The sequence below is a fragment of the Paroedura picta genome, chromosome 2, assembly GCF_049243985.1.
Source record: "Paroedura picta isolate Pp20150507F chromosome 2, Ppicta_v3.0, whole genome shotgun sequence".
Lineage (NCBI taxonomy): Eukaryota > Metazoa > Chordata > Lepidosauria > Squamata > Gekkonidae > Paroedura > Paroedura picta.
The window spans coordinates 146,516,861-146,543,772 of NC_135370.1; the positions used below are offsets into that span (position 1 = coordinate 146,516,861).

General features: G+C 41.4%; 1 protein-coding gene and 1 pseudogene across 4 annotated transcripts in view; one reads left to right on the forward strand and one right to left on the reverse strand.

Annotated features, from left to right (window-relative positions):
• The window catches only part of SLC25A21 (solute carrier family 25 member 21), a 365,160-nt gene that overhangs the window by 80,596 nt on the left and 257,652 nt on the right, over positions 1 to 26,912 (reverse strand). For all 4 annotated transcript variants that reach the window (XM_077323153.1, XM_077323150.1, XM_077323151.1 and 1 more), the window contains one exon: positions 24,930 to 25,013. In XM_077323153.1, coding sequence (XP_077179268.1) covers positions 24,930 to 25,013 — 84 coding nt within the window. The remainder of the gene's footprint in view (positions 1 to 24,929; positions 25,014 to 26,912) is intronic.
• On the forward strand, positions 3,681 to 3,928 carry LOC143830967 (large ribosomal subunit protein eL38 pseudogene; annotated as a pseudogene).

Below are 26,912 nucleotides of genomic sequence, written 5' to 3' on the forward strand. Positions count from 1 at the left end.
ATCTGACAAGTCCTTTATTTGCCATTCTCCCTGCCCCCTCAGAGTCAGAGCAACAGCAGCCATTCTTCCCTATGAAGACCTAATGCAACTCATACCATTTTCCTCTCCTTTATTTCACCCCCACCGACAAAACAAAGTTTGAGTCCAGAGGCACCTTTAAGACTAACAAAGTTTTATTCAAGATATATACGTTTCTGTGTGCTTGTACATTTCTTCAAATACATTGAAATCGAAGTTGCCAGTTCATATCCGTTATATATAGGTCAAGCATGAGAGCAGCAAATTAGCATACAGCATATTTAAGTTGTTTTGATAGGACCTATCTGGAATATGGTTTGGGTATGAAACAATGACTGACCCAAGGTCACCCAGCAAGCTTTCAAGGTAAAATGGGCACATTGATCTGGGTCTCTCAGATTCTAATCTGATAACCTAACTACTCAACATACCAGCTCTCATCTCTCTGCTTTCCCTGGACACTTTGAACATGTGCCAACATCTTGCCCATTGAGTCAACGAGACACCATATGCCAGTTGGGTCTGATTGTGACTTTCACAGTTTAATCATAAATCTTGTTGTAATGGTTAGGAGCGCAGACTTTTAAACTGATCAGCCAGTTTTGCTTACCTGTTTCCCCACTTACAGCCAGCTGGGTGACTTTGGGCTTACCACAGGACTGATAAAGCTGTTCTCATAGAGCAGTAATATCAGGGCTCTCTCAGGCTCACCTACCTCACAGGGAGTCTGTTGTGGGGAGAGGAAAGGGAAGGCAACTGTAACCCACTTTGAGACTCCTTCAGGTAGAGAAAAAGCAGCATATAATACCAACTCTTCTTCTTCTTCAAAGACCTATCATATTTTTCCTCCACAGCATAAATAATAAATAGTACGGAATATAGCAATACCCAGCAGATCACTTACCATTGTGCTTGAATCTTGCCAAATTGCTTTGAGTTTCCTAATCCAGTTTTATAACCAATAGAAAAATTATTTCTATACAAACACAGTTTGTACTAACATAAAGGGGAATAATACATGAGAAATGTGAACTCTCCATTTTATCTTTATTTATTCCAAGTAAATCCTGTAGAAAATCTATGATAGTCAAGGATTTATGACTAATTGGAGCCATATTTGGATACAGAAAAGAGCATGTCAGTGTCTTTGCATTTAGATTAATAGCTACTTGGTGATCAGTCATGTCAGTTTACAAGCATCTAGTTCACTGGAGAGATATATCAGAATTATGCAAATACTGCTTCATTTATGTGATGGAAATTGCAAGCAGAAACATTACTTTGAGAAGTCTACTGAAAAAGGAAAGATTAATAACAAATGCAGCAACCTTCAATCTTAAATGCTCTTAAAAAAGAACATCTGCAGAAAACTCATGGAAAATTAGCTTCCTCTTCCAAAGCATTGCCTTCTCATATAATTACTCTACATTTAGTTTTTTTGCTACATTAATGCAATGTTGGGTTTTACTAAGCTCATGTTGAAGAGAAAGGGATACTAGTAATATACGTTTCAGCGGCACACTTATCTAGGACAAACCTCACTGAATATAGCAAGGCTTTCATTTGAATGGGTTGTAAAAGTCACAGTGAAGAAAAAGGGGACCACGTAAAGGCAAAATGAAGACGTGACTTTGATTTTTTAATTTCCAAATTATTCTGTATAAAATATCTACTATGTAGTACATGTTAATGTTGTTGTGGTTTTCTTAATACCAACTTATTATGAATTACACTCTGGACATGCTCTGTGAAAATGTTCTGTGTTTTACCCATTTTAAAAATTACGTACCAACTAGCAAGAAAGCCCATTGCGACCAGGAATGCAATGGGCGCTAGGACCTAGAGGACACTGGCAGGTGCAGCTCTCTCTCTCTCTTTCAGCAGGAGCCATAGGAGGTAATCAGGGCTCGTTTGTGGCATAGCAGGGAAGCAAGAGTCATTTGTAGTTTGTCTCTGTCTGTCTCTCCCTCACAGCAGGAGCCATAGCAGGTAATCAGGGCTGGTTTGCGGTTTGGATGGGCTCTCTGTTTCTCTGTGTGTCTCTCTCAGGCATCTGAGAACTATGTAGCAAATGTCCAGGGAAGGAGGGCAGGAGCTGGAGAGGGATGGCCAATCAGGGTGCAGCCAGCTTGATTGGCACCCTAATTGGCCCTATTCTATCTCAGACAGTCAGGACACTCTTCATCCCAGGGCTTTTTACAAATATTAAGAGGAACAACGGATAAGGATTTTGTTCTATATTTTATCATGTTGTTAGATTCCCCTGATAAAGCTACACGTAAAACATGTAGGGACTGTATAACTATTAAAGGTTTCATTTCTCTCTGCACCAATATATTTACCTTTGTAAAAGCCACAACCAATTTTTAAGATATTACTACATACCTTCATTCACATAGCCCAATCCTGTATTTATCCTATCTAATCAGTAGTTTTGTTTCTTTATCCCACCCTTCCTCCAAGATACCTGGGGTACATACCATTCCCATTTTTCATTCTCACTACAACCGTGTGAGATAGAGTAACATGAAAGAGTATGACAGCCAAAGTTTTGTATCAGAGAGGGAATCCAGCTCCCCTAGATCCTGATGTGATGCGGTGCTGGCTCATGGCACTTGCAGAATAAGCCCCTCTGAGTTCAAGGGGACTTTCCTGCAAGTAAGTTTGTTCAGTCTGACCTTGCATATTGAGTGACAAGTAAGTCTTTTTAAACTCAGTGGAACTCCTACCCAGGAGAGTATGCACACAGAGGATCAGAGACATAGTTAATATTGCTGTTCAAAATAGATAAACTAAAAAGAAAGTAATAACAGGGGGAAAAAGAATATAATGGAAATAAAGATTAAAAAAATAAGCATGGAAGTCAGGAGTTAATTCTGCCTTACTGCTCCTAATGCTTCAAATGACCCCCTGAATATTCTCATCTCACCACTTTGTTATCCTTCTGAGTCTTTCAGGAGAATGATTTCTTTCCCAAAGTCTCCCTTCCATTGGTTTAAATCCTCTGATAGTAACTTAGCACCATATGCTTCACTGCACTGATGTATAATCCTAGTGTGTCTATTCATTTATTTTTGGATTAATTAAGGCAAAACAAAACACCACCATCTAATTCAGTACTCACAATCATTAAACAGGGCTGCCCTTACATGTAACTATTTTTCATTGAACATCTTCTGTGCAAGTACACAGTAGAATTGTGCTTGTGCAGGCCATCCATATAGAAGAATTTTCTAGCTTTACAGCACTAGAATGCTGCTCCTCTCCAAAGTGAGCAAGGTGGCATTTTCCCACTGAAACTGTCAAAAGCTGTGGGAAAGAAGCACCCCCTTCACTCAGTTCTCCTGACACATCAGAAGCTTCACAAGAAAAATAACTCGCTCATAGCAGGGCAAGAGGGAGGGAATGTGCACCTGCATAGAAGACACTTGAACAACAGGCACAGATAAGTGCAACCCAATTTTCATCTTCAGTCTTCTCTGCAGTCCCATTGTGGGAGTTGAACAAGAAGAAGAAGAAGAGTTGATTCTTATATGCCACTTTTCTCTACCTGAAGGAGTCTCAAAGCGGCTTACAACTGCCTTCGCTTTCCTCTCCCCACAACAGACACCCTGTGAGGTTCTTTGGGTTTGGCATCTTGGCAGTTGCCAGAACCTGTCGCTATGCCTCACAAAATTGAAGAGATCAAAGATTTCCTATAGACAGCCAGGAGGAAAGATGTAAAATCTGCCAAGATTTTTTTTTTAAGGATAATGTGAAATTCAAGGTGTGATGCAGCCGGTATCTGTATACACTCATCGTCACAGATCAGGGAAAGAGTGAAAAGTTGAAGCAATTTCTGCCACCAGGTTTGGCTGTGAAGGAGCTGGTGAATCTTGGTTATGCCTGCAGTGTAGCCCATGAATTGTAATAAAGGAATTGTTTTAAAAAAGACACCCTGTGAGATAGGTGAGGCTGAGAGAGCCCTGATATTACTGCTCAGTGAGAACAGCTTTATAAATGCTGTGGTGAGCCCAAGGCCACTCAGCTGGGTGCACATGGGGGAGGAGAGGGGAATCAAACCTGGCTTGCCAGATTAGAAGTCCACGCTTCTAACCCCTACAACAAGCTGGCTCTCACTGAGAGAGTGGGAGTCAGGATCTCAAACAAAGAATGCTGTACATCCTTTTCCACTGTCGACTCCTGCCTTGAATTTATGCCCACAGAGTAATGACACACAAAAATGTTGGATGAAACCCATGTGGCTGCTCCACAGATGTCAGCCAGGGGTACTCTGTGGGAAAAGGCTGATGAAGAAGCTTGAGCTCTAGTAAAAAGTGCCAATATGTGATGTGGGCAAGACACTTCAGCTTACTGATAACACAGCCTAATGGTGCTAAAAATCCATCTCAAGAATGGATGAACAGAAGCTGCTTTGCCTTTATTGGGACTCAGATGGGAAACAAATAACCCAATTATTTCTGGATGCACAGAACAGATTGAAACTCCTTGCAAAAAACCCTAAAAAGCAATCTGAGATTTTAAAATTTGGGTTCAGAGGACAGAAATATCAAAATGTAGTGGTCTAAGAATCTTATCTTTAGGAAATTATATCTATTCCCAAAGATTTAGCCAACCATAATACCAGCTCTGAATATAGTCTTAAATCCTCATTCAAAAAGTGGAATCCCTTACAGTATTGTAGGGCAATGGCATGGCTCCAGGGGAAATTAAGTATGTTCATAACTGGGGGTATCATTACCCACATCTGAATCTAAAGCATCATGTGTTTCCCGATGGGAATAACTACAGAACTGGAGCTGGAACCAGGTGGCCAGAACTGGATGTTGAATACCATAGTAATAATAATAATAGTATTAGTAATAATAATAGTCTCCACATTTAGTGCTATACATTGGAGGGAGCCTGCCATAGAACCAGTGGGAAGGGTGCAGGCTAAAGAGTCCCATATTCAGAAGGTTTTATTTGTTCAATTTTTTGGAACAAGTTTTGGAACAAGAGGATGTCTCTTAGCTAATGGTAGCAAATCAATGTCTTCCTGATCAACTTCTTTCATTAGAAAACGTGAGGGAGAAAAGTCCATGGTGGAATGAGGGTAATGTCATCATTTCCTCTAAAGAAACAGGTTTTGAATTGATAGGTGCAGGAGCCCATGAAAATGTGTCCATATAGTTTATTGGAACTGGAACCAACATATTGTTAGGTTTAGTTTTTACTTTTGTTGAAGAGGGTTCTGATGAACTCTTATGAGAGACAAAGCTGTACATATACAGAACATGGTGTTAGGAGGAGATCCTGTCGGCAAAGAGAACTGAGACAAGAGGGCATTTCTCCACATCACATGAGGATTTTGGCATGAAAAGGCCACTTCACATATTGTGAGGAAGAAACACACCCCTACTGTTCTAAAGCTAGAAAATGATCTGTGCATGTGAAGAAGAGTTGGATTTATATGCTGCTTTTCTCTATCAGGGGTCTCAAAGCGGCTTACAATCGCCTTCCCTTTCATCTCCCCACAACAAACACCCTGTGAGGGAGGTGAGGCTGTGGGGGAGCAGGGAATCAAACCTGGCTCACCAGGTGAGATTAGAAGCTGGCTCACCCATGTAGGATTGCACAGAAAACTGAAGATTAAATATGGATTTATCATTGGCATTGTGTTTCTTGAGGCATAATCATATAAGGGCAGACACAAAAATCTGTTGGACCCATCATAAAGGAGGCTGAGAGCATTCACCCTTATGTAGTATGAGATCAGCCCCCCCTTTTTTTTTGGCCCTTTGCCCATGAGATAACTTTCTGCTGTAGGATCTGGGCTGATTCTGCACTTTGTTTATTCCAGTGTGGATCCTGATGAATTCAGATCAATTTGAACTCAGGTCTTCCCTCCCCCCATTGAAACAGAAAGTGTTCTGCACGTGATTGGGGGAGCTCAGAATAGGGAGAGAAGGCAAGCACAGCAGGAGGCTCTTTTTTTTCTTTTCTTGAATGGGGGGGGGGGAGGATTGGAGACAGCAGAGGAGGGGGAATAATCCAAGAGGCAAATCTCTGCTGAGAGAAGTTAGGGCTTATGGAGCACAGTCATTTTAAGGGAAGCCTTGCAACTGGGAACCAGAAAGTCCTTTAACTGACGCCCTGGCCAATCAGGGAAGACTCCTTTGCTCCCAGGCACAGAGCAGTAAATTACTTTGCAAAAAGGAGCCATCTACACATTTACTCATGGTGGTCTTTCAAATAGCGAGGCTTATATCCACTCCAGGATATCGCGGGGGAAAGGCAGGGTCACCACGAATCAATCATGCTTGTTGCAGAGGGAAAATTTAAAGTGCCCCAAATCAAATGCAAATCCGATTCAGTGTAGATGGGATGGTATTCATTCAAACTGGGACTGGGTAAAAAGCCCTGTGCAGACTACACCCAGGTGTCACACAATGAATTTGCCTGATCTTGGGTTACAAGAATTAGCCTCTGCTTGACATTATAAGCTCTTTGCGGTAGTGGTCCAGATAAGCATCCCAAAAATTGTTGGCCCTGAAAATATAATAAATAATAATAGAAATAAAGAAAGATGATGTCATGATCTTAGGGCAAGCAATTAATAGGCTTTACTTCCAAAAATAAAAAGAAGAGACAAACAGAGCTAATTCTGTCAAACATAACTTTACAAGCACATACATGTAATATTATTTGGACTGCACCAAACTTCAGGAGAAATCAGCTAACTTTTCAATGCCTAGATTGTTGCTTATCATTACATATTTGCTTTCTGAAACCTAAAAGGAATGGCTTAGCTTTGCATTCAGAGAACATTTTGCTTTGTCTGCCAGGTATTTCCTGTGCACATCCCCATCAAAATCTCCTGGTTCTTGTAACTAATGTCTGTGAAGAAAATCCTGGCATAATTATAGTCCTTAGCTTCATAAGCAGCCATTTTCTTCAGAAAACTGGTTTAGCTGTGTTGACAATCACATTTTACAGTGATTCTTTCCAGATGAAATGATACTTTTTCAAATAACGTAATAAAAATGTAAAGTCAGCTGTTTTAAAGACATAAAAGTGATTTATGAGACATGTTCTGTGTTCAATGGGGGGGGGTTCTTGACACAATGGAGGTTTTCTTTTATGGGGAAGTTAATTATTAACAGCAATCAAAACCACAAATTACAGAAAAATACATTATTGCTCATTCTTAAAAGCAACACCACCACCACATTGGAAATGAATTGTGGGTTAAATTATTTATGTCTGTTTGAATGAAATTTGGAAAACAAAAATGTGAATACTGAGCCAGTTTATATGGATGTATTTTTTGCAAAAGTAGTCAGCTCAGTCAATGACATCATTGTTAGGTGTCAGAATTATCACTTCCTGGAGATGAACTGGGCACTGCAGAGTTGAGAGCTATTATTTGAGCTGTTTGCAGCTCATACAACTCAGAAATGCTTTGGCTTCATTTTGAGATGTTTTCTTCACCCCCACCCCCCAAGAGACAGAAATGTTTTTCCCTTTAAATGAAAATGTAAGGTCTGCAAAACCTGTTTGAACCAGCAGAGAGATGCAGAAATATTAACCCAGAAAGGATACGAATCCATAAATGCTAGTGCAATTGTGAAGCTCACATAATTTTTTAGGGGACTTGTGGAAAAGTATCTTGCGGACTGAGTGCTTTGTGATTATGGTAACCAACCAAATAAGTCACAAAAACCTCTGCTAAGAAGAGAACCCCTATCCATTCATTTCAATTTATATATGTGCTGACTCAGCTGAGAAGCATAGTATTATATCATCCATATTTCTTATTCATTCTGGTACCATGTCACTGGCTGTGGGTATCACCTTTCATAATCCTCTTATAGTTGTGGTCCGTTAACAATGCTGAAGAAATCTGTTTTATTATGTGAGAAATGCTAAATTGCTACAAAGAAGAGACAGTGGAGTTCAAGCCTGCCTGGAAGTCACATCTGGAATGGAAGTTCTGCAGTTAATCCCAGATGTGTTGGAGCAAGCTGTAGGCAATTAACAGCAGCACCTTGTTTGTTGTTATAGCTACATGTTCCAAGGCTAAGCCTTGGCATCGGGATTTGGAGTTGATCCACATTAAGCTCCGTATGGCCCTCAAGACTATTAAAAGGCAAAGCATCTACATATTCATCATCTATATCCTATCAGAATCCAAAGATCAACCAGGTGTGACCTTTAGAATTCATTCTCCAACCACCAAGCATAGACATCAAAGGCACAAGTCAGATCTCTGAACCATGTCATAGTTGTGGATCTCCTGACAGAATAGCCATGATCTGGGTGGGAGAGTGATTATTATTATAGGCCCATCATTGGGCATTGTGCATAATCAACCCCTTCCAGAAGGTTTCCCACTGGATCCAATTCACTGTTTTTTAGTGCTTTACAAATATGCAAGTACAAGGAAACACATGAAAACAGGGAATGGGATCAAGCATGCTGGCCCTGGCCACACACAGTCACTACAAGCTGAGTTTCGAGCTTAAATGTTTACAAATTCCATATACAGAGATTCTAGTCTGGTGATCAGGAGCAGAATTATCTCACACTGTCCTCAAAACAACACCATGAGATATGTTAGGCTGTGAGAGACCAGCCTATCCATGGCCATCCAGCAAGCTTCATTCCTGAGCAAGGATCTTAATCTGGGAAGCCATTTCTAATTGTAATCATTTTAGTCAAGAAGCAAACAGGGATTTCATGTTTTTGAATGAAACAAAACAAAATGCTAGCAAATGAGTCCCTGGATCCTAGCTACAAGTAGAGATGTATACACTTTGAAAACAACAACTATGAAGTCTATAAACAACAGTGATGAACCAAGGTACCAATGCAGGAAAATGACAGATTCATGGCTTCAGTTTGCAGAAGACCCCCCCCCTTCATTTTCTTCTTCTTCTTCTTCAATGTCTGTGGACAGAGCATTATCTGGAGAACCGGAACATGTGAATGGTTATTGTGCAGAGACATCCTGCTGCAGTTCTCATGATCACAATGGCTCCAGAAAGTGCTGTTATGATTATGACTATAACAATCACCATGGAGTACTGCCAGGTTAGGATTGTTCATGGCTGGTTGACGTGCTTATTAATATGATCCTAAGGAAGCTAATTAGGAATCATATGAAGACAACAACCAGCTGACACATATTTATTTATAATTAGATTTATAATTAGATTTATTTAAATGTACATTAGCCTGCCTTTCCTCTCTGTTCAAGTGATTAGATGGTAACTGTGCTCTTGAACAAGCCACATTCATTTCACAGTGGCTTACATAGGAGGCAATCCTAAAAATTGCAACTCCTCGCTTCCAAATAGTAAATGCTGCAGCTGCATATATTTTGTAAGTAAGTGAAAAGAAGTATCCCTCTTAAACTAACCAACCACTAAGAGCTCCAAGAGATGATATGCTAGAAATGAGCAATCCATTCTCCAGATGTCTGTAAGCAGTCACAAAGGAAGACTGACTTAGTTTAAAGTTGCAATCAGCTCCAGGATACGAGTTTTTAACTCTTCCCCTGTGCGTCTGCCCAGATACAAATCACTGCGCCCTGACCAACTATTATTAATTGTTTTTATGTACCAGGGCTCAGTAAAGCAAGATGAGTATTATTCAGAAAAGCAAGCAAAGTAAGCATTACATCTCCTTGACTCTTCAGCATGGCCCTGATCCATGCAGAGCTGCCTTCTTCTGATGGTAGCAGCAAATTGGATAATGGATCTCCAGCATTTTACCTAGATTAGGACCCCCCCCTCCCCTATGGTATCTATGGATGCCACAGTGTCTGCTGAGACCTTTCCTGATGTCTGCCAAGTATTTTTAGGAAGTAGATGGAACCAGGTGGATTTTTCCCTCAGCAAAACCCACCTGGTTCCATATTTACACACCACATGTTATCTGGATTGACTTTCCAAACACTGCTGTCTAACCTTGCTGCTCATCAAAACAATATTCCTTCACTGTGGGGGTACAAGCCCTAAAAATTTAGAAATTCACCCCCTCAAAAAAATTAGTTGCAAATTCCCAATGGAACAAACAGAAATAGAGATAAAATTCTATTTGAATTGAACAAAAAAGAATTCTTGTTTGAAATTAAATAAAAAAGAATGGGATTAAGAACGCATGAAACAAAAGCATTGCATCAAGAAACTCACACTTTTGGGAATGAACATTTTTGTGTAGCCCCTAATAGTTGCTTAAAGTGTTGGCAGAGATCTAAAGAATCTTTGTGGGGTTACACAAGGACACCGGAGGTTCTCCCTTTCATTTCTTCTTGGCAACAGCTTCTGACAGGGTGTCCAAAGTAATTTATGAAGCACATACAATCCAGTAATGGGATAAATTTGTTAGGCAATACAGGCAAGACACTTCAGGGCTGAATATTCCCTTTCTATAGCTTTTAATATTCTATGGCAATGCAATTCTGAAGTCAGCTATTAAGGAAAAATAAAAAGGGTGGGTCCTCAACTCCACACTCAATTTGCAAGCTTCCCAGAGTAGAGAGACATTTAATAGGTTCTAATATATCTTTCTTTTGATAACAAATTCTATAGAGTGAGGCAGTGAGTTCGGATACAGATGGATAATACAAATAGAGCTTGCAATGCATTTTTCAGTTGCAGTATGATTCTAGATTTTGTAACTAAAGAACTATTGGAAACATCAGCTGATTTAAAAGAATGAGGCAAATGTACTCAAGACACACACTACAGCAAATATATTACATCAACCCTAAGAGGGTATGAGTGTTTCTGGGCAAAGTTCTAAACACCGGTTTTAACTTTAAAGACCAACACACTCTGATACTAAGATATCTGAAAGGCCATCAAACTATCCATCCATTGAGGTATTATGCAGTGATCGAGCTTCAAGAGTTGCCACTATTTTAAATTATGCTATTATAGAAAGGCAAAAAGTGTGGCCTTCTTGGTGGCAGCACCAAGGTTGTAGAGTACTCCCCTCTATTCTCACAATTGTCTTTAGTAGCATTCAGGTATAAATGAAAACACAGTCCTTTTATATGGCGTTCACAAGATTAATGTAAAATTGTTAAACTGTCATTGTCCTTTAATTGCTTGTCTCTATTGGACTTAATGTTGTCTTAACTTTAAAATGAATGGAGAAAGGGGAGGGGCATGTTTTGAAGCAGCCCTCTCCCGATCAGCCAGGAATCTGTGTGCTTTGTTTTTAAGCCTGCTGTTTACACAAAATAACTCTTCAGGGTCCAGTTACCATTTCCAGCCTCTCACAAATCTACCCAGACATAATTTGAGTCCAGAACAAAAGGGGGGTGATGCTGTATTGTTCTGGTATTTTTTCATAGCAATGTGGTAATGTTAATTTTTTATTTAAAATGTTTCTATGTTATGCCATTACCCCATAGGAATGCAGAAGTGACTTTAAAATAATTTTAGGGTTTGGGGAGGGAAAGAAAGTTTGCGTCCATGACATAACCACTGTGCTGTGATTGGTAGCTTGACAAGCCAAGGAGCGGGATGGGGGGATAGAAGTTCGGCTTGTTTTCCCTTGCAGCCTTGTTGGGAGACAGAATGGAGGGGTCTCCCGTGAGGAGGCTTGCAACTGCGCAGCTTACAACCACATGTTTGCAAGGAGGCAGCATGAGGTTTGTGCTTATGTGTGGAAATGGTCTAAGTTTTTATATATCATATGATTTCTAGGATGTGAATTACAGTAGTTTTGTGATTGATTTTCATAACTTTTTGTGATCCACATTGAGCTGGAGGAAAAGGTGAATTGTAATAGGCAAGAGAACAATATTTTTTATCAGAATTCCAGTCTATCAATGGCTGTTTCGTCCAGCTATCTTGCCCCATCAAGAAGGCTGCTCATCCTGTAATTTCTGAAAAACAAGCACTGAATTAATCATGGTCAGTCTACCGATTTATTCTTCATTTAAACATTTCAAATGTTTGAGTTAAACAGCTTTGTGTATTGGACAGTAGTCTTCTTGGTAAAATCACATGTAGCAACTAAACTGGCATGGTTCACAGACAGCTTCTGCTTCAAGCTTGCCAAACCAGATTTTCCAGGTCTTAACTCTGGAAGCGAAACTCTGTTTGGGTTGAATTCAAGAAGGGTGTGTCTACAACAGCTCCTCTTCTCCAAAAACGTGATGTGCCGCCTTCATTGCTAGAACCACCATAATCCTTCTAAAAATTTTTAGCAAGCTGCATGCTTTACTTGGAGTGTCTACTTTCTTGGTATTTACCTCCAAAGCAATATTTTTAGGCAAAATTAGAAACTCATAAATTAAAAAAATTGCTAGAACATATAAGTAAAAAGGTACATTTGACCAAATACACCAACAGTACCCTGCAAGGAATTACTCTAGTTTAAATCCATTGAAATCCATGAAGTTAGACAGTTCTGCACAGGATTGCAATGTAAAGGAGTCACATATTCCTCCCTTCTTAAACAGTTAAGCTTCTAAAGAATTGACTGAAGAGCTGCCATTAATACAAAAATTCAGGCCATCATATGAAGAATTTGAAAAGGCTAAAAGGATTTCCTCTAGTCAACATTCTTGGCTAATCCTCAGTTTCCATTTTTTTCTCTAATAAACATCAGATTATGTTTATGTTGCCTATAAACCTGTCAGTCCTCAATAAACAGATATACTGTGGTGGCTCTAGCACTTTTGTCAAAAGGATGTCAAAACGCATGCCAACTTTTAAACCATGTGAAATACAACACAAATCCAGATCCCTATTTTGAAGCAACTCAACAAAAAGTTTACTCTAGGATGGATATTATGTCATCGGCACAGACTGGAAAGTTCCACAGGAATTTTGCAAAGGGCCTCACCTGCTGCTCCTTAACAGAAAGCTAATGTGACCTTTAATACTCTGTTAGACAGAGCCTGACTCTAGTAAGTCTCAATTAAATTTTATGTTTTGTGGCTCCTGTTTTCTTGTAATACATGAACAAAGTTCAAGGGATGACTCCTACTTTGAAGATTTTAATTCCCTGTTGGGACAATTTATTTCTACCCAGACAGTGCTTTGGTGATTTTATTTTTGAACTGGCCAGCATAGGGGAACAATGAAGATTTTGGAAAATGCTTCATCTACAATTTCTGCATTCATTATATTTTAAAAATTTCAGTTACTGAAGGTTTGAGAAGCAATATTAAGAATTTAAAAGGACATGCAGACATCTACTTATAATAATCTTTTCACATTTGAATTCCATCTTAATTATTCTCCCTTGGTCCAGTTCAGCCTGGTAGGTTAAACTGGACCAAAGTCACCCAGTGAGCTCCATGGAATAATGTGGATTTCAACACAGATCTCTACTGTTTTAGGTTGTCTTTCTAACCACTGCCAACACTGACTGTCCTCTACAAATTTCTTTGTGTGCATGTAGTTTTCTGCAAAACTAAGGCAAAAGTAGAAAAATGCATATGATTGTCAGGTGACAAACATGCTTGGCTCTTCAACATTGCCACAGTATCCACAGAGGAGTAAAACACAAAAAGCCATACCTGCATTTCCTTTTACTACTGCACAGCTATTAAAATAGGCACCCCATTTCCCCTGTCCCTGGTGCCCACGGATATTCCAAGCGGTGGAGGGAGGACAAGCAAATATTCCAGCCTTATGTGTGATGATGATACGTCGCTTCCAGTAGAACAGAACAAAACAAATGGAAGTGACAGAATACCTCTAGGAACTCCCAGAGACTTTCTAAGGAATCCTAGAGCAACCTCACTTCCTTTAAAAAAAAAAAAAAAACAGGAAGGGATTTGACACCATAGCTGGCATCTCCCCCGCGCACACACATTCCTTTCCACAACTTGGCATTAAAAAGTCACCAGGCTTTGATTTAGCAATCTTATGAGAGTATGCAAATGCTTCCCCCCCCCATTATATGAGTATTTTCCCCTCCAAGTCATGAATCCTAAAACATTCTCTTATATGCTTTTGTGCCAATTACCTTGTTTTAGAAACTAGATCAGAAATAACTTCAGAGTTGCAGTAGTAAGATGACCAGATTGTCCCACTTTTGGAGGGACATCTGGGGGCACCTGGCAAATTGTACTTATGTTGAAATTAAAAATATATATATATTACAATACTATTTTTGCGTTCTGTGCATTCTATGAAACTTTTTGTTGCTCCATATAGACCAAATTTATAGACCACATATAAACCCCCCCCCCCCCCCGGTCAATGGTGTCCCACTGTACCAATGTTAAAATCTGGTCACCTTATTCTATAGATAATGAAGAACAAAACTCTTAAAGTTACCTGATTAAACTTTACAACGAGCTTTTATTTATTTATTTTTATTTTTATTTATTTATCATACTTATATACCGCCCTCCCCGGAGGCTCAGTGCGGTTTACATCATAACAGAGAACAATACATAAAACAGTCTGTAAAACATGTATAACTGATTTTAAGTAAAGTCTGCATGATACAATGCAACACTCGGAAATAGGCTACAAAATACTAGGGCTGCCAACCTCCTGGCGGGTCTCCTGGCGGGATCTGCTGGAATTACAAGTGTTTTCCACACTACAGAGATTAGTTCCCCTGAAGAAAAGGGCTGCTACAGAAGATGGTCTCTGTGGCATTAGATCCTGCTGAGATCCTCCCCTCCCTCCCCACCCCCAAATCTCCAGGAATTTCCTAATCCAGAGCTGGCAACCCATTTTGGGGGGGAAAAACCCTGAAAAAGTTGTTGGTCCTTAGGTATATTTAGCAGTTCGTGATCATTTTGCATTTGAGTAAGCCCAGCTGTGCATGTGAGTATTGGCATGGTATAAAACAAGACCTACAGGTCAAATATGGGCTCAGAGTCTTAATCTTGCTTATTGACCTTACATTATAAATAGAAACAGATGGTTCGCTTTACCTCTTTTCCCTCTTCTCCCTAGAGAATGCAAAAAAATAATAGTATATTTTCCCTAGAGATTTGTGGGTTACAGTTACTTTGGGGTAGGCTTGTAGCTGTTTTGGGCTAAAGGAAGGAAACGGTGCCTAATTTAAAGAATCTGGCAGCAGTTACAATTAAACTGAAAACCAAAGCTTTTGCCACGTTAACATTTTTTTAAAGTAACCAAGCTACAAATACTCCTTCCTCATCAGAGAATTTAACCAAACATACTGTTTTTACCTATCCTATTAGAAAGAGTGGTAAAGAATAAGATGTTTTTAACCCCTGCTATTCACTGCCTGAAGGCATCTCAAAGTAGCTTACAATTGCTGTCCTTTCCTCTCCCCACAACAGACAGCCTGTGAGGGAGGTCAGGCTCAGAGAACACTGACAGAACTGCTCTGCGAGAACAGCTCTAACAGGACTGTGATGAGCCCAGGGTCACCCAGCTGGCTGCATGTGGAGGAGTTGGGAATCAAATCTGGCTCTCCAGATTAGAAGCTGCTGCTCTTAACCACTACACCAAACTGGTTAGATTAAGATCTCTGCCAGAGCCTCAAAGTCAATTCACCAATCATCTCCTTCTGCAGTGCTACCATTTTGTAGGATGAGCAAAGGGTAAGGGTTGGGACATGAGAAACAGTGGGTAGCTCTATGGAGTTTCTCCCACTACCTAGAGCTACCTGGACGTGATATACTGCACAGAGGCTCAGAGTGCTTTTATTTGTATTCTTCCACCATTGTTCTAGCAATTATTAGTAAGAGGCTTGGCAAACCTAGGCAAAGGGTATGCCAGGATCCATTGTCGGTGCCATTAAATTCAGTGGTCCCTGAAGTGCTGGGAGGAGGAAGACGAAGAAGAAGGTTCTTATATGCTGCTTTTCTCTACCCGAAGGAGGCTCAAAGCGGCTTACAGTCGCCTTCCCTTTCCTCTCCCCACAACAGACACCCTGTGAGGTGGGTGAGGCTGAGAGAGCCCTGATATCACTGCTTAGTCAGAACAGCTTTATCAGTGCCGTGGCGAGCCCAAGGTCACCCAGCTGGTTGCATGTGGGGGAGCGCAGAATTGAACTTGGCTAGCCAGATTAGAAGTCCACACTCCTAACCACTACACCAAGCTGGCCCTCAGAGCATCAGAGGAGCTGTTCAGCTGGACTTCTTCCAGGGCCATTTTCATTTCCCATTCCACTCTTGTAGTATATATCTTATTTATGCACCCAATTTCATTTTTTATGAGACAAGTCATATGAGAAATACTGTCAATATGGTATTTGTCAGCTGGGGGGGGGGGGGGCTGCAGCTGCATGTTCCAGGCATCTGATCAAGGCTTGATGGCCACATATTTCAGTATACATTTCAACTGCATACAAGTAGACCATGTTCTATATAAAAATAACATACCTTTGGTTCTGTGCAAATGTTTTCTGATCACCATCTGATGATATCTGCTAATAGCCTTACAGGCAAAGTTAGACAAAAATCAGGCCCAGAAAAAAATGTGGTTTGATAGGGAAAAAAAAAACAATTGGGAGTGAAGAAGAAGAGTTGGCTCTTATATGCCTCTTTTCTCTACCCAAAGGAGTCTCAAAGCAGTTTACAATCCCTTTCCCTGTCCTGTCCCCACAATAGAGAGGTAGGTGAGGTTTAGAAAGAACTGATATTATTGCTCAGTTGGAACAGCTTTATCAGTGCTGTGGCAAGCCCAGTTGGTTGCGTGTGGGGGAGCGGGAAATCAAATCTGGCTCGCCAGATTAGAAGTCCGCACTCCTAACCACTACACCAAGCTGGCTCTCTAGCAGAGCTAGTGGGGCCTTAATTTGGCAATTTTGCAGATTATCTGGAAAGAAAATTCAGTGTTATAAAAAGTTGGCCTTGAAATTTTACCTAGCGGCCTTCACTATATAGGATTCAATCTGATTTTTAAGGAAGGCTACTTAAGGTGGCTTTGGGCTGCAGCCAAATCAAGTGGGGCAGGTGGGGGCTGGGCAGCTCGTTAGCAGGCAGTCAGCAGCCCAGGAGGCCCTCGTTAGCAAGCCCTCCACTACAACCCTTTGCCCAGCACCCCTCCTCTTACCTGCTGCTGGCTCCAGGCACTGAGGCGTCTGAGAGCAAAGAGGCTAGAGTCCAGGGACGGAGGGTGGGAGCTGCAGGGGCAGGGCCAATTAGGGCAAAGCTGGCCACATCGTGATTGGCCCTATTTTAATTTGGACAGCCAGACACATCCCACCCCCTAGGCTGTTTCAGAAATATATAGAGGAACAACAATGGATAAGGATATCAGTTTGGTAATTGAATTAATCAGCTATTGACTTTGGAGTCAACTACTTGATCTTACAGTGACAGCAAGGAGAGTTTGGAAGGTGAGTGGGTTATGGCCATTTCCTCTCCTTTACTAGAACCCAACATTTAACATTTAACACTGACAGAATCATTATCAGAATATATTTCAGGGAACTATTAAATAAACTGCTTATGAAGAAGAACAGTTGGTTTTTATACACTGCTTTTTACTGCCAGAAGGAGTCTCAAAGTGGCTTACAATCACCTTCCCTGCCTCTCCCCATAACAGACACCCTGTTAGGTAAGTGAGACTGAGAGAGCTCTAAGAGGGACTGCTCTGTGAGAGCAGCACTATCAAGGCTGTGAATCAACCCCAGCTCCCCAGATTAGAAGCCGCCATTCCTAACCACTACATCCTGCTGGCTCTTATTACTAGAGACTGCATACAGTGTGGAAGGCTCCTATGCAGTTGGGACGTAACTAGTTAAAATCTGTTTGTTAGCCAAGCAACAGAAACTAACTCAGTAAATCTACTAGGCCAATTCTGACCATTTTCCTCATGGTATGGGAATGCCTTTGGTTGTGTTCTGCTTTCAGAAGGTCCTTGCTTGAGTGTTTCGAGATACTGAGTGTAACATAGATGATGGGAACCTTGTTTATAGCCAACGGCATCATGGGAGACAGTGTAACAGGAGATATAGAGGCTGAGATTTTTGGCCTACATCCTCTGCTGAAATCCTCCACATTCCTTGCACTATAGGGAAGAGGCAAAGGATTTGCTTGGATATGCTGCAAGGCAGGAAGAGTTGGCATGGCACTTGGGAAGGCAGCCAAAGGAATGGATGCTGATCTTGTTAAACTCTATTCCACCCTCCCCCTGCACTTTAGATAAGCAGTGTCCTGGCTTTGTAGGGTTGTAGAGTGAAGAAGGGCTTCTAATGACTACCTCCCTCAGAAAGAACCCAAACAAACATATAAGTATATACACAAGTGTGGGTCAAGAGAAGAGAAGCATCCAATCAAAACTGTTATTTAATAAGATTAAAGATCCTAAATACAAACTTCCATCAACAAAACAAGCCAAAATCAAATCCGAATAGTGTACACATCCCTACTCAGCATCTGAATTCAGGCATCTGCTTGGCTTCACTTCTGTGATTTCATGAATTAGCAACATTGCAAAGAGTACCCTATGCTTAATAGTTCCTTTCATGTTATTTTAACACACATTAAAAATGTTTGTTCATCTGAAATGCTTTTATATTTAACAACTGGTTCATGTCATCCCCCAACCCAAGCAAAAAGCAGGTGCTTTGCTTAATATAGCTGGGACAGAACACACAACATGACCTTTAATGCTTCCATACAGCCACCTGGAAAAACCAGGTAATGTTTTTGCATTTTAAGTGCTCAGTTAATTAGCATTCATATGTAGGAAAGTATACATTCAGTCACTCGTCGAAAAAGGGGTAATGTTGATGAAAAGCTACCAGTTAGTGGTGTTGGGAAGGAGTCTGATTGTGTGTCTTTCTAGTGGTTAGAGATTTCCTGGCCTAGTCATACAGCTCTAATGAGAGAGAGAGAGAGAGAGAGAGAGAGAGAGAGAGTGAAAAAGGAATGTTTATGTTTCTTTCTACTGTTTATGAACTGCTTCATATTTTACATCTTTGTATTTGGCCACAGATATCCAAATAAAATAAAACATTATTTTTTATTTATTTTTATTGCACATGTGCCAGAAATGCCACTTTCCACTTTAAAAGATGAATGCATCTAAAGCAAGAAAAGATTATTTTAAAGAGAAAGTGACAGTTTCCATAAGCATGCATACTTCTAAACCAGTCAAATTATCTGTTCATGAGTGCAAAAAGTAACACAAGCATCCGCCCTCCCCAAGCACTGGATGCTTGTCATCAACCAATAATGCATGGCGGCTGCACCAGGCTGCTGCCGGTTTCTCACGGCACGGCAGCATGGCCTGCCACTTCCCCGGAATGCATAGAGGATGAAATCCTCCAGTGCACACAGTCTGCATTGGAGTTGTGTGTGCACATGCACAACTCTGGGGCTGGAAAGTCCTGCTGTGCCTTGTGGCAGCAGTGCCAACACGGAGGAGGGGCACAGGGGGCCCACCACAGGATGCCACTATCCCATCATCTTGGAAGGTGTAGAAATTGGCAGTCCTAGCTGCTGGTCAATGACAAAGCTCAATGACTTAGGAATCAGCCTGTCCTGGAGGGGGTTGCAGGTTCATAGCTCGGGAGGTACTGATAAATCCTGTCCTACAATCAGAGGCCCAAATCTCCTCTGTGACATGTAGTGACTTGTATCAGCTTTGGCTGATATGTCAACTAAAAGCATGATCTGGTCACAGTGATCTATACTCTGATTTTATCCAGGTTAGATTACAGTTATGCATATGATGGGGGGCTGTATGATGCCCCATCTACTTCCCTTCCTTAGAGCCATCTTGGTGTAGTGGTTAAGAGTGGCTGTAATGTAATTTAATTGGGGTTTGATTCCCTACTCTTCCTCCATGTGCAGCTAAGCCTTGAACCAGTCAGAGTTCTCTCAGAGCTCCCTCAGCCCCACCTATCTCACAGGGTGTGCGTTGTGGGGAAAGGAAGGATAGATGATTATAAACCGTTTTAAGATTCCTTCAGGGAAGAAAAAGCAAGGTATAAGAAACCAGCTCTTCTTGCAATGTCATGTAACAATGAATATAATACAATGTAATTTGAAATGATGGCTTAATATGTTGTCCTCTAGTATGCGAACTGGGGAAGGCACTGGCAAACCACCCGTATTGAGTCTGCCATGAAAATGCTAGAGGGCGTCACCCCGAGGGTCAGACATGACACATGCTTGCACAGGGGATACCTTTACCTTTTTAGTATGTGAACAGGGGAGATGGCTTTGTACAGCCAAATGCTCCACTTCAAACAAGTTGCCTCCATGCTTGAGAGAAGACAATGGGAGTGTAAGGTCAGGTCTCAGCTAACTACAGTCAGCAATTGATTATATATTTCCCCCCTGAAATCCAATCTCCCGGAATTAAATCCAAACAAGTCTAAATAGCTTGTTATTCATATTTATCTCTGAAATCTGTTAAGCATTTTCATTATGCTGTATGCTAATTTACTGCTTACATTTTGCCTATAAGTACAAGCTGATTTCTTCCAGTCCATAACACTGTATCCAAGGAAGTGTGCATGCACATGGAAGCTCATACCCTGAATAAAGCTTTGCTGGTCTTATGGTGCCATTGGGCTCAAAATTTGTTATTTTGCTACACTGTTGGCAGAAATTATTCTGCTATATCAGAAAGTTCTGTTTGACACATTCGGTTAGGTATGCACTTCCAAGTGTCTTAGAGCAGTGGTCCGCAACCTTTTTCAGGTTGTGGACCGGCGGTGGCAGGGAGGGTGATCGCCTGGCCGTACATGCCACGCATGCGTGGCTGGGTGGCGCATGCATATTTGCAGCATGCGTGGTTGCAAACTTGCATGCACGGGGAGTGCCATGCATGGCAAACGTGCATGCGCCACCCAGTGCAGCCCTGCGGAGGAAGGGAGCCACAGCCCAGCACCGGGTCGTGGCCCGGTGGTTGGGGACCACCGCCTTAGAGCACTCCTCGTGCCCCTTCATTCTAGCCTTATGTTACTTGTAGGTTTCTGTATACATGAGGTCTCTGTGCATACTAACCTTTTGATCCTGCATATTAGCAGCTATCTAGTTATGTTCTACTCAACTTAAATGACCACTCATAATCCTCATCTGGTTTTTCTCAGACCTTTTCTGCATTGGGAATTTGCCCTGACTTACCAGCCATTTGTTGATAGGGCAAATTTCCAGTTCCACTTGCTGTCGGCAGTGATTTGGGTCCATCCCAGGTGTGGCCTGATTTAGGCCCTCCATGGAGCTGCCTGGGGCATTTTATTTGTTTAGGAACATTTGTAAACAAACAAACAAAAAAGGCCCCACCATTCTGCACTATGGCAAAACCTCCTTGTGGGGGCTCAAATCCGGGGCAGACAAGTTGCAACTGCCCAAATGCTTCCCCATGCAGGAGCACAAATCCAGGGCAGACCAGCTACAGCTGCCAAAAGGCTCCACCATGTGGGAGCAGGAAGAACCGGGACAACCTGCAGCCCAGCACACCAGCCTCCATGTGGTAAACATCTCAGTGATTTTGCACTCTGAAGAGCCATAGGAGGATATCCACTATCAGCAGTCCCATTCCCCTCTCAACTCTCAACCAGCCTATGGTCTTTACTGTCTTTAGAGGCAACAGTCTGTTTCTCTGAGCCTTGATGGTATATCGGAGAATCTCTAAAGTATGTGATAGGAGAAGCAGAAGTCTCATTCTTTGTAGCCACTTAGGACTGTTCCTCCTAGACTCTGGTATACCATAAAGTCCAAGCTACCATTTCCTGCATGAAAATTATCTCTGTAATTTGGAGATCAGACATCATTTGGGAAGAATTCCAGGCTTCACTTGACCCTGGTACCCCTACCACACACTGTCATTAAAAACAACCCAGTCTTTAGAAAGTTTAACGTCCACGTGAGATCTTGCCCCATGATCACTTTAAAAAAAATCAACCTTATAGTCATAATTTTAAATTATTCAAGGGGGAACATTTTCTCCTATTATTCTTCATAGTTTCTCCAACAACAACAACGTTCATAATAAAACGTTTGAAATCTGCACAAGACTACTCTTTCTCTAGACCGAGAATACCAAGTTCTGAAAAAGAAAACAAAGTTCTTTATTTTTTCTTCTTGTCAACACTCCTGCCTGCCAGGGGTCAGTTTTCAGATTCCTAATCAGCTCTCACTCAGGCTAAAAAGATCAGTACAAAAGTTTTCATTTATTGTTTGGGAGTGGCTAAGCCCACCAAAGTGCTCTCCAGGAGTAAGCAAGCACTCCCCAGAAAGTGTCTGTGTTTGCAGGGTAAGAAGAGTAAGTGTTACATTCACTAATCTTTGGTGTTGACAGAGAGAAGACTAGGAATAGATGCTTTTCAAAAGGTTATTGTCCCCTTTACACCACACTAATATTTATTGAGTTATTTTATATTATTATATTAAAATTGCCTGCTATTCCCAATCTAACAAATAACTTGCTTAAAGTAATTTTTTCCAAGGTTTACAAATCATTGGAAGAAAACAATTGGAAATTACAGTGGTTATTAAACAAACTCTATGAACCAGTGCTATGATTCTGTACTCATTCAGGCTTGGTAAATATGCAGTCCGGGCAATGGTTATATGCTTTACCATTTAAGCGTTCCAGTTCTGTTTCATGACATTAAAATGTATGGTAAATTCATGTTGCATTGGAATGGCAGCTCAAGCAGACATACTAATAGTATGCCAACACTTCAACCATATATGTCAGCATGCATGTGCATTTAAATGTCATTGGACATGATATATAAACGTGATATATAAACTGGTCCACATCCACAAGGTCAGCAAGTTCCAGCATGGCATGCTGTGTGTTTCCAAATGCCTGCTTATTTCTTCAATACTGAATCTTGAAACAAAACCGGGGCGAGGTGGGGACTAGTAAAGTGCTGAACTCATCCTGGGCAGGTGCATCATAGCTGTCCATCTTGGTAATAGATCTGATTTTCTTCTCTGTTTGGGTTTGGCAACCTCAGTCTGCCAACCCCCTTCCTATTAAAATGAAACCGAACAGCTTCTCTTTCCCAAAGCAAAGAGCTGATTGTGCCCCCACGGCAGCAATTTTGTGACTGCCTTCCCTCAAGATCATCATTTGGCGGTGAACCTTCCACCCTGTTTCAAAATTGCCCACAGGCTGAACAAGATTGGGGCCCCTTGTTTTGAGCCCTAGGAAATAGTGCTATTTCTTACTCAGTCTTTGAGATTAGGGTTGCTAACCTTCAAGTGGATGCTGTAGAGCAGCAGTCCCCAACCCCTGGGCCGGGGACTGGTACCAGTTCTTAGATCACTCAGTACCGGCCCACAGCGCCTCCTCATCCTCCTCCCCAGCTGCTGCCTCTGGGGATGCACTGCCACTCTGCCGCTGGCTCACCTTTGGTGCTCTCCATGGCTGGGCACCCCCTCAGTGCTGGACTGCACAGCTGCTGCTGGCAGCACCCCCCAGTGGGTAGTGGGAGGTAAGGGACACCAACGGGAAAGCAAGTGGAGCAGAGGCTCAGGCGGCGGTGGCGTCCCTCAGCAAAATACTAACCCCCCCCCCCCCCGGCCTCAGTAAAATTGTCAAGCGTTGACCAGTCCCTGGTGATAAAAAGGTTGGGGACCACTGCTGTAGAGCTCCTAAGATTACAACTCGATTAGTTCACCTGCAGAAAATGGCCCTTTTGGAAGGAGAACCTATGGCATTATATCCCATAGAAGTCCCTCCTCATATCCCAACTCATTTCTCAACTTAGAACCCCATTTGAGGTTCATGTTGCTTTTATCGCTTAGTTGTCAGTTACAGTCTTAAAGAGAGTTGCCAAGCTCTTGGCCAAGGTGGGGATTCCCTGCCCTGAATTTCCATTCCCTGCTGCTGTTTGGAACAGTAGTGGGGAGAGGGGAAATTTAAAAAAAAATCATTTTAAAAAGCCTTCACCAGTGTTGTCTGCACAATGATGGAACTTCCAGGAAATACCCGGAAGCAATGGCTGTAGGTTGTTAAAAACTCTATGGTAGTTTCCAGCTGTTTCTAGAGGACTACCATTTCTTCTGGGCATTCCCTGGATGTCATGTCTTTGAGCGGGTCCACAACCCCCCCCCCTTCACCAGCTGCCAGGCTTGATCTGCCAACTCTAGTCTTAAGCAACCAAGAAAGTCAGCATCAACAGCCACCATACTCTTATAGCTGAATGGGGACCCCCTAGTGTTTTTTCTGGTCTGAAGAAACCTCGGGTAGCCCTAAAGCAGTGCGGCTAGTCCAAGGGTAGTTTGCTTTCCTCCTGCTAAGCAGGGAAATTATTCTAAACAGCATCTCTGATTTAAATTCAGGAAATGTTTCTTTAAAATGATTGTTTATTTTCCCCCCACATCTCATATAAACACATGCTAAGTGAAACAAGACATTTCAATATCTCTCCCGCACTAAAAATCCAAAAGAACATTTAGGCCTTCTACAGTATACCGCCATTCTCACTATGTCAACACTACTTCACGCACCTGTATTGCATAAAACTCGTCATTCAATAGCAGTTAATAAAATAAGATCTTTTTCATAGTTAATTAGGAAATGTTCTAAACACTTAGCCCCCAACCACATAAAAATCTAGACACATGTTTAATTCTACATGCCAGGAGTACCTCCGTTGGCTAAGAAACTTTCCAATTGATATGAAGGCCCTACTATTGGGTTTTTTTTAATGCCCCCCCCCCCATTTTAACATATTTTAAAACATCAACTACAGACTGTTCCTTTGACTGTATCTAACGGAAAGAATATTCATTTGTGTTTGACCTAGGTTAATACTCCATTAAAATATGAGTCTTGGAGCATCGTTAAATCATGAAGACAGTAGCACCTCAAGTCAACATAACTTGCTGTAATGAAAGACACAATCTGGCATTCCAGGTATAAAAAGGCTTTTGAAAAGATTTTTGATCACTGTGAGACAAAGACAGATCCCAAGGTAGAATCTGAAAATTCCCTATGACATTAAAGCAGGACAATAATAAATATTAGAACAACATATGTTCTTACCCTTCAGTCCGGAATATGGTCCTGAAACTGTCTCCCAAGCTCTTGTAGCTAGTTGGATCAGTTTTTCCACGTTGAATTTGGAACCTATAAAAATAGTTTATGATTAATCAAAATAAAATCAAGGACTTTATAAGGTTTAACTGGTCCTACTTTATAGGCTCTACGTACAATCTTATTCTCATATGATTATTCAAATTCATAACACTTTACATTTGGAAAGACTTTTGCATGAACTATTATTCCATTCTGCAGACAGGAAGTAAAGTACAGAGTGGGTTGCCCACAGATACACCTCAACCACAAATCTCCCATGACCAAGGCAAGGCCCAGAATAGCAACCTCGATCCCACCAGTAGTGATATTATCTGTTTGTGTAAAACATTCTTGGTAACCTCTCCTGGATGTTTACAGCACCAATGTCCAGGCTGCTGCTGGGTGTTTGCAATGGAGCAGTTTGCCCACCACTTCCTGCATCCCCATAGGGGACCATTTTTGGCAATGCACCCTGTCCACCCCAGATTTCTGCCTTCGAATGAGGCAACCGGGGCAGAAAGGTTCTGCTACGCAGGGGGTGTTTGTGGCAGGGGTAATTTTTCTGTTTAGAAAATGTTCCTAAATGAGAAAAAATGCCCCGGATGCTACGCAGCACTGCAGAGCTGGCCAGGGGAGTTTTTGTCCCTTCAGGGATGCTGTAGTCAGGGGATGACCAGGGCCTGGATGGCCCGACTCTTCTCCTACTACACAGGCCTGCCCCAACCGAGGCCATGTTGCTGCCTGGAGCAAAGAAGGGAATGTGTTCCCTTGCCATGGGGCAATCGAGGGCCTGAGTCAGGCCGCGCCTGGGATGGCTCCAACACACTGCCGACATCATGCAGAACTGGGAATTAGCCCTGACACTGGACAAACAGTAAGGCAGGGCTAATTCCTGGTGTGAAAACAGTCCTGCTTACGGCAGTTTACCAAATAAAAACAATATGATAAAATAATTAAAAACAGGAAAATTACCAATATTAATTCAAGCTATGACAAACAAATCATTAAAATGCCTTCTATTTTCAAAGAACCCATTAAACTAGATCAACTTTTAGCAGAAATTTATTTTCCTCTTTCTTTGAAACATGGTTTGAATCATTTTTCAGTTTGCCTTTTATAATATATTGTAAAAACACCTCATGCAAAATATAGTTCTTATAGGGACATTCTGAGAATGCTTCCATTTTTTTAAAGGATAAAAAGACAATGATTTAAGAGCATAAGCATGTTGGGCCTGGACTGAAATGGTCTGGGCAACAAACTTGTAACTGACTTGCTGCGACAAACTAAAACAAACAAACAAACAAAAACAAAACAGCAAAAAAAGATTAAGTTCTATATTCACATCTCCTTTTATTCCATCTGTAAATCTGATCTTACTGGTCTATGCAATTTTTTCATTTCAAACTCTTTGTACACTTTCATTATATATTTATTACCCATGCCTGCTCTCCTTATTGTATCCATTCTCATTTCCCCTGGTTTCAACAGAAACCAAAACTTGAGCATCATTACTCCAGTCTCTCTACTGCCGTGGGGCTGCTCTCACTCGGCTGCTGAATGAGCTGTTGACTTGCTTTGCCAACTTAGCAACCACTCGGCAACAAACAACAGAAAGGAGGTTACCTTAGACAGAACAAGTAACCCTAGACAGAAACTCCAGTTATGCCAGAACTACTTTTATTAGAACTATAGGATGCTATGACAAGGACACCATTTGTGTAGCATTTTGGAATACATTGGCTCATGAGGCATAGATATGTGATACATATTACAAACAATATATATCCAAATCTATTTCCTTTAACATAGTATAATTAAAAAGAAATACACAAAGTTAAAACAAAAATGTTGGATGATTCAGCCATACTGAAACAGAGATTACTGGGTTTTTACTGATTACTGGTTTCACATTGTTTCTTAAAAACTCTTTTACTGTGGCCATTTTTT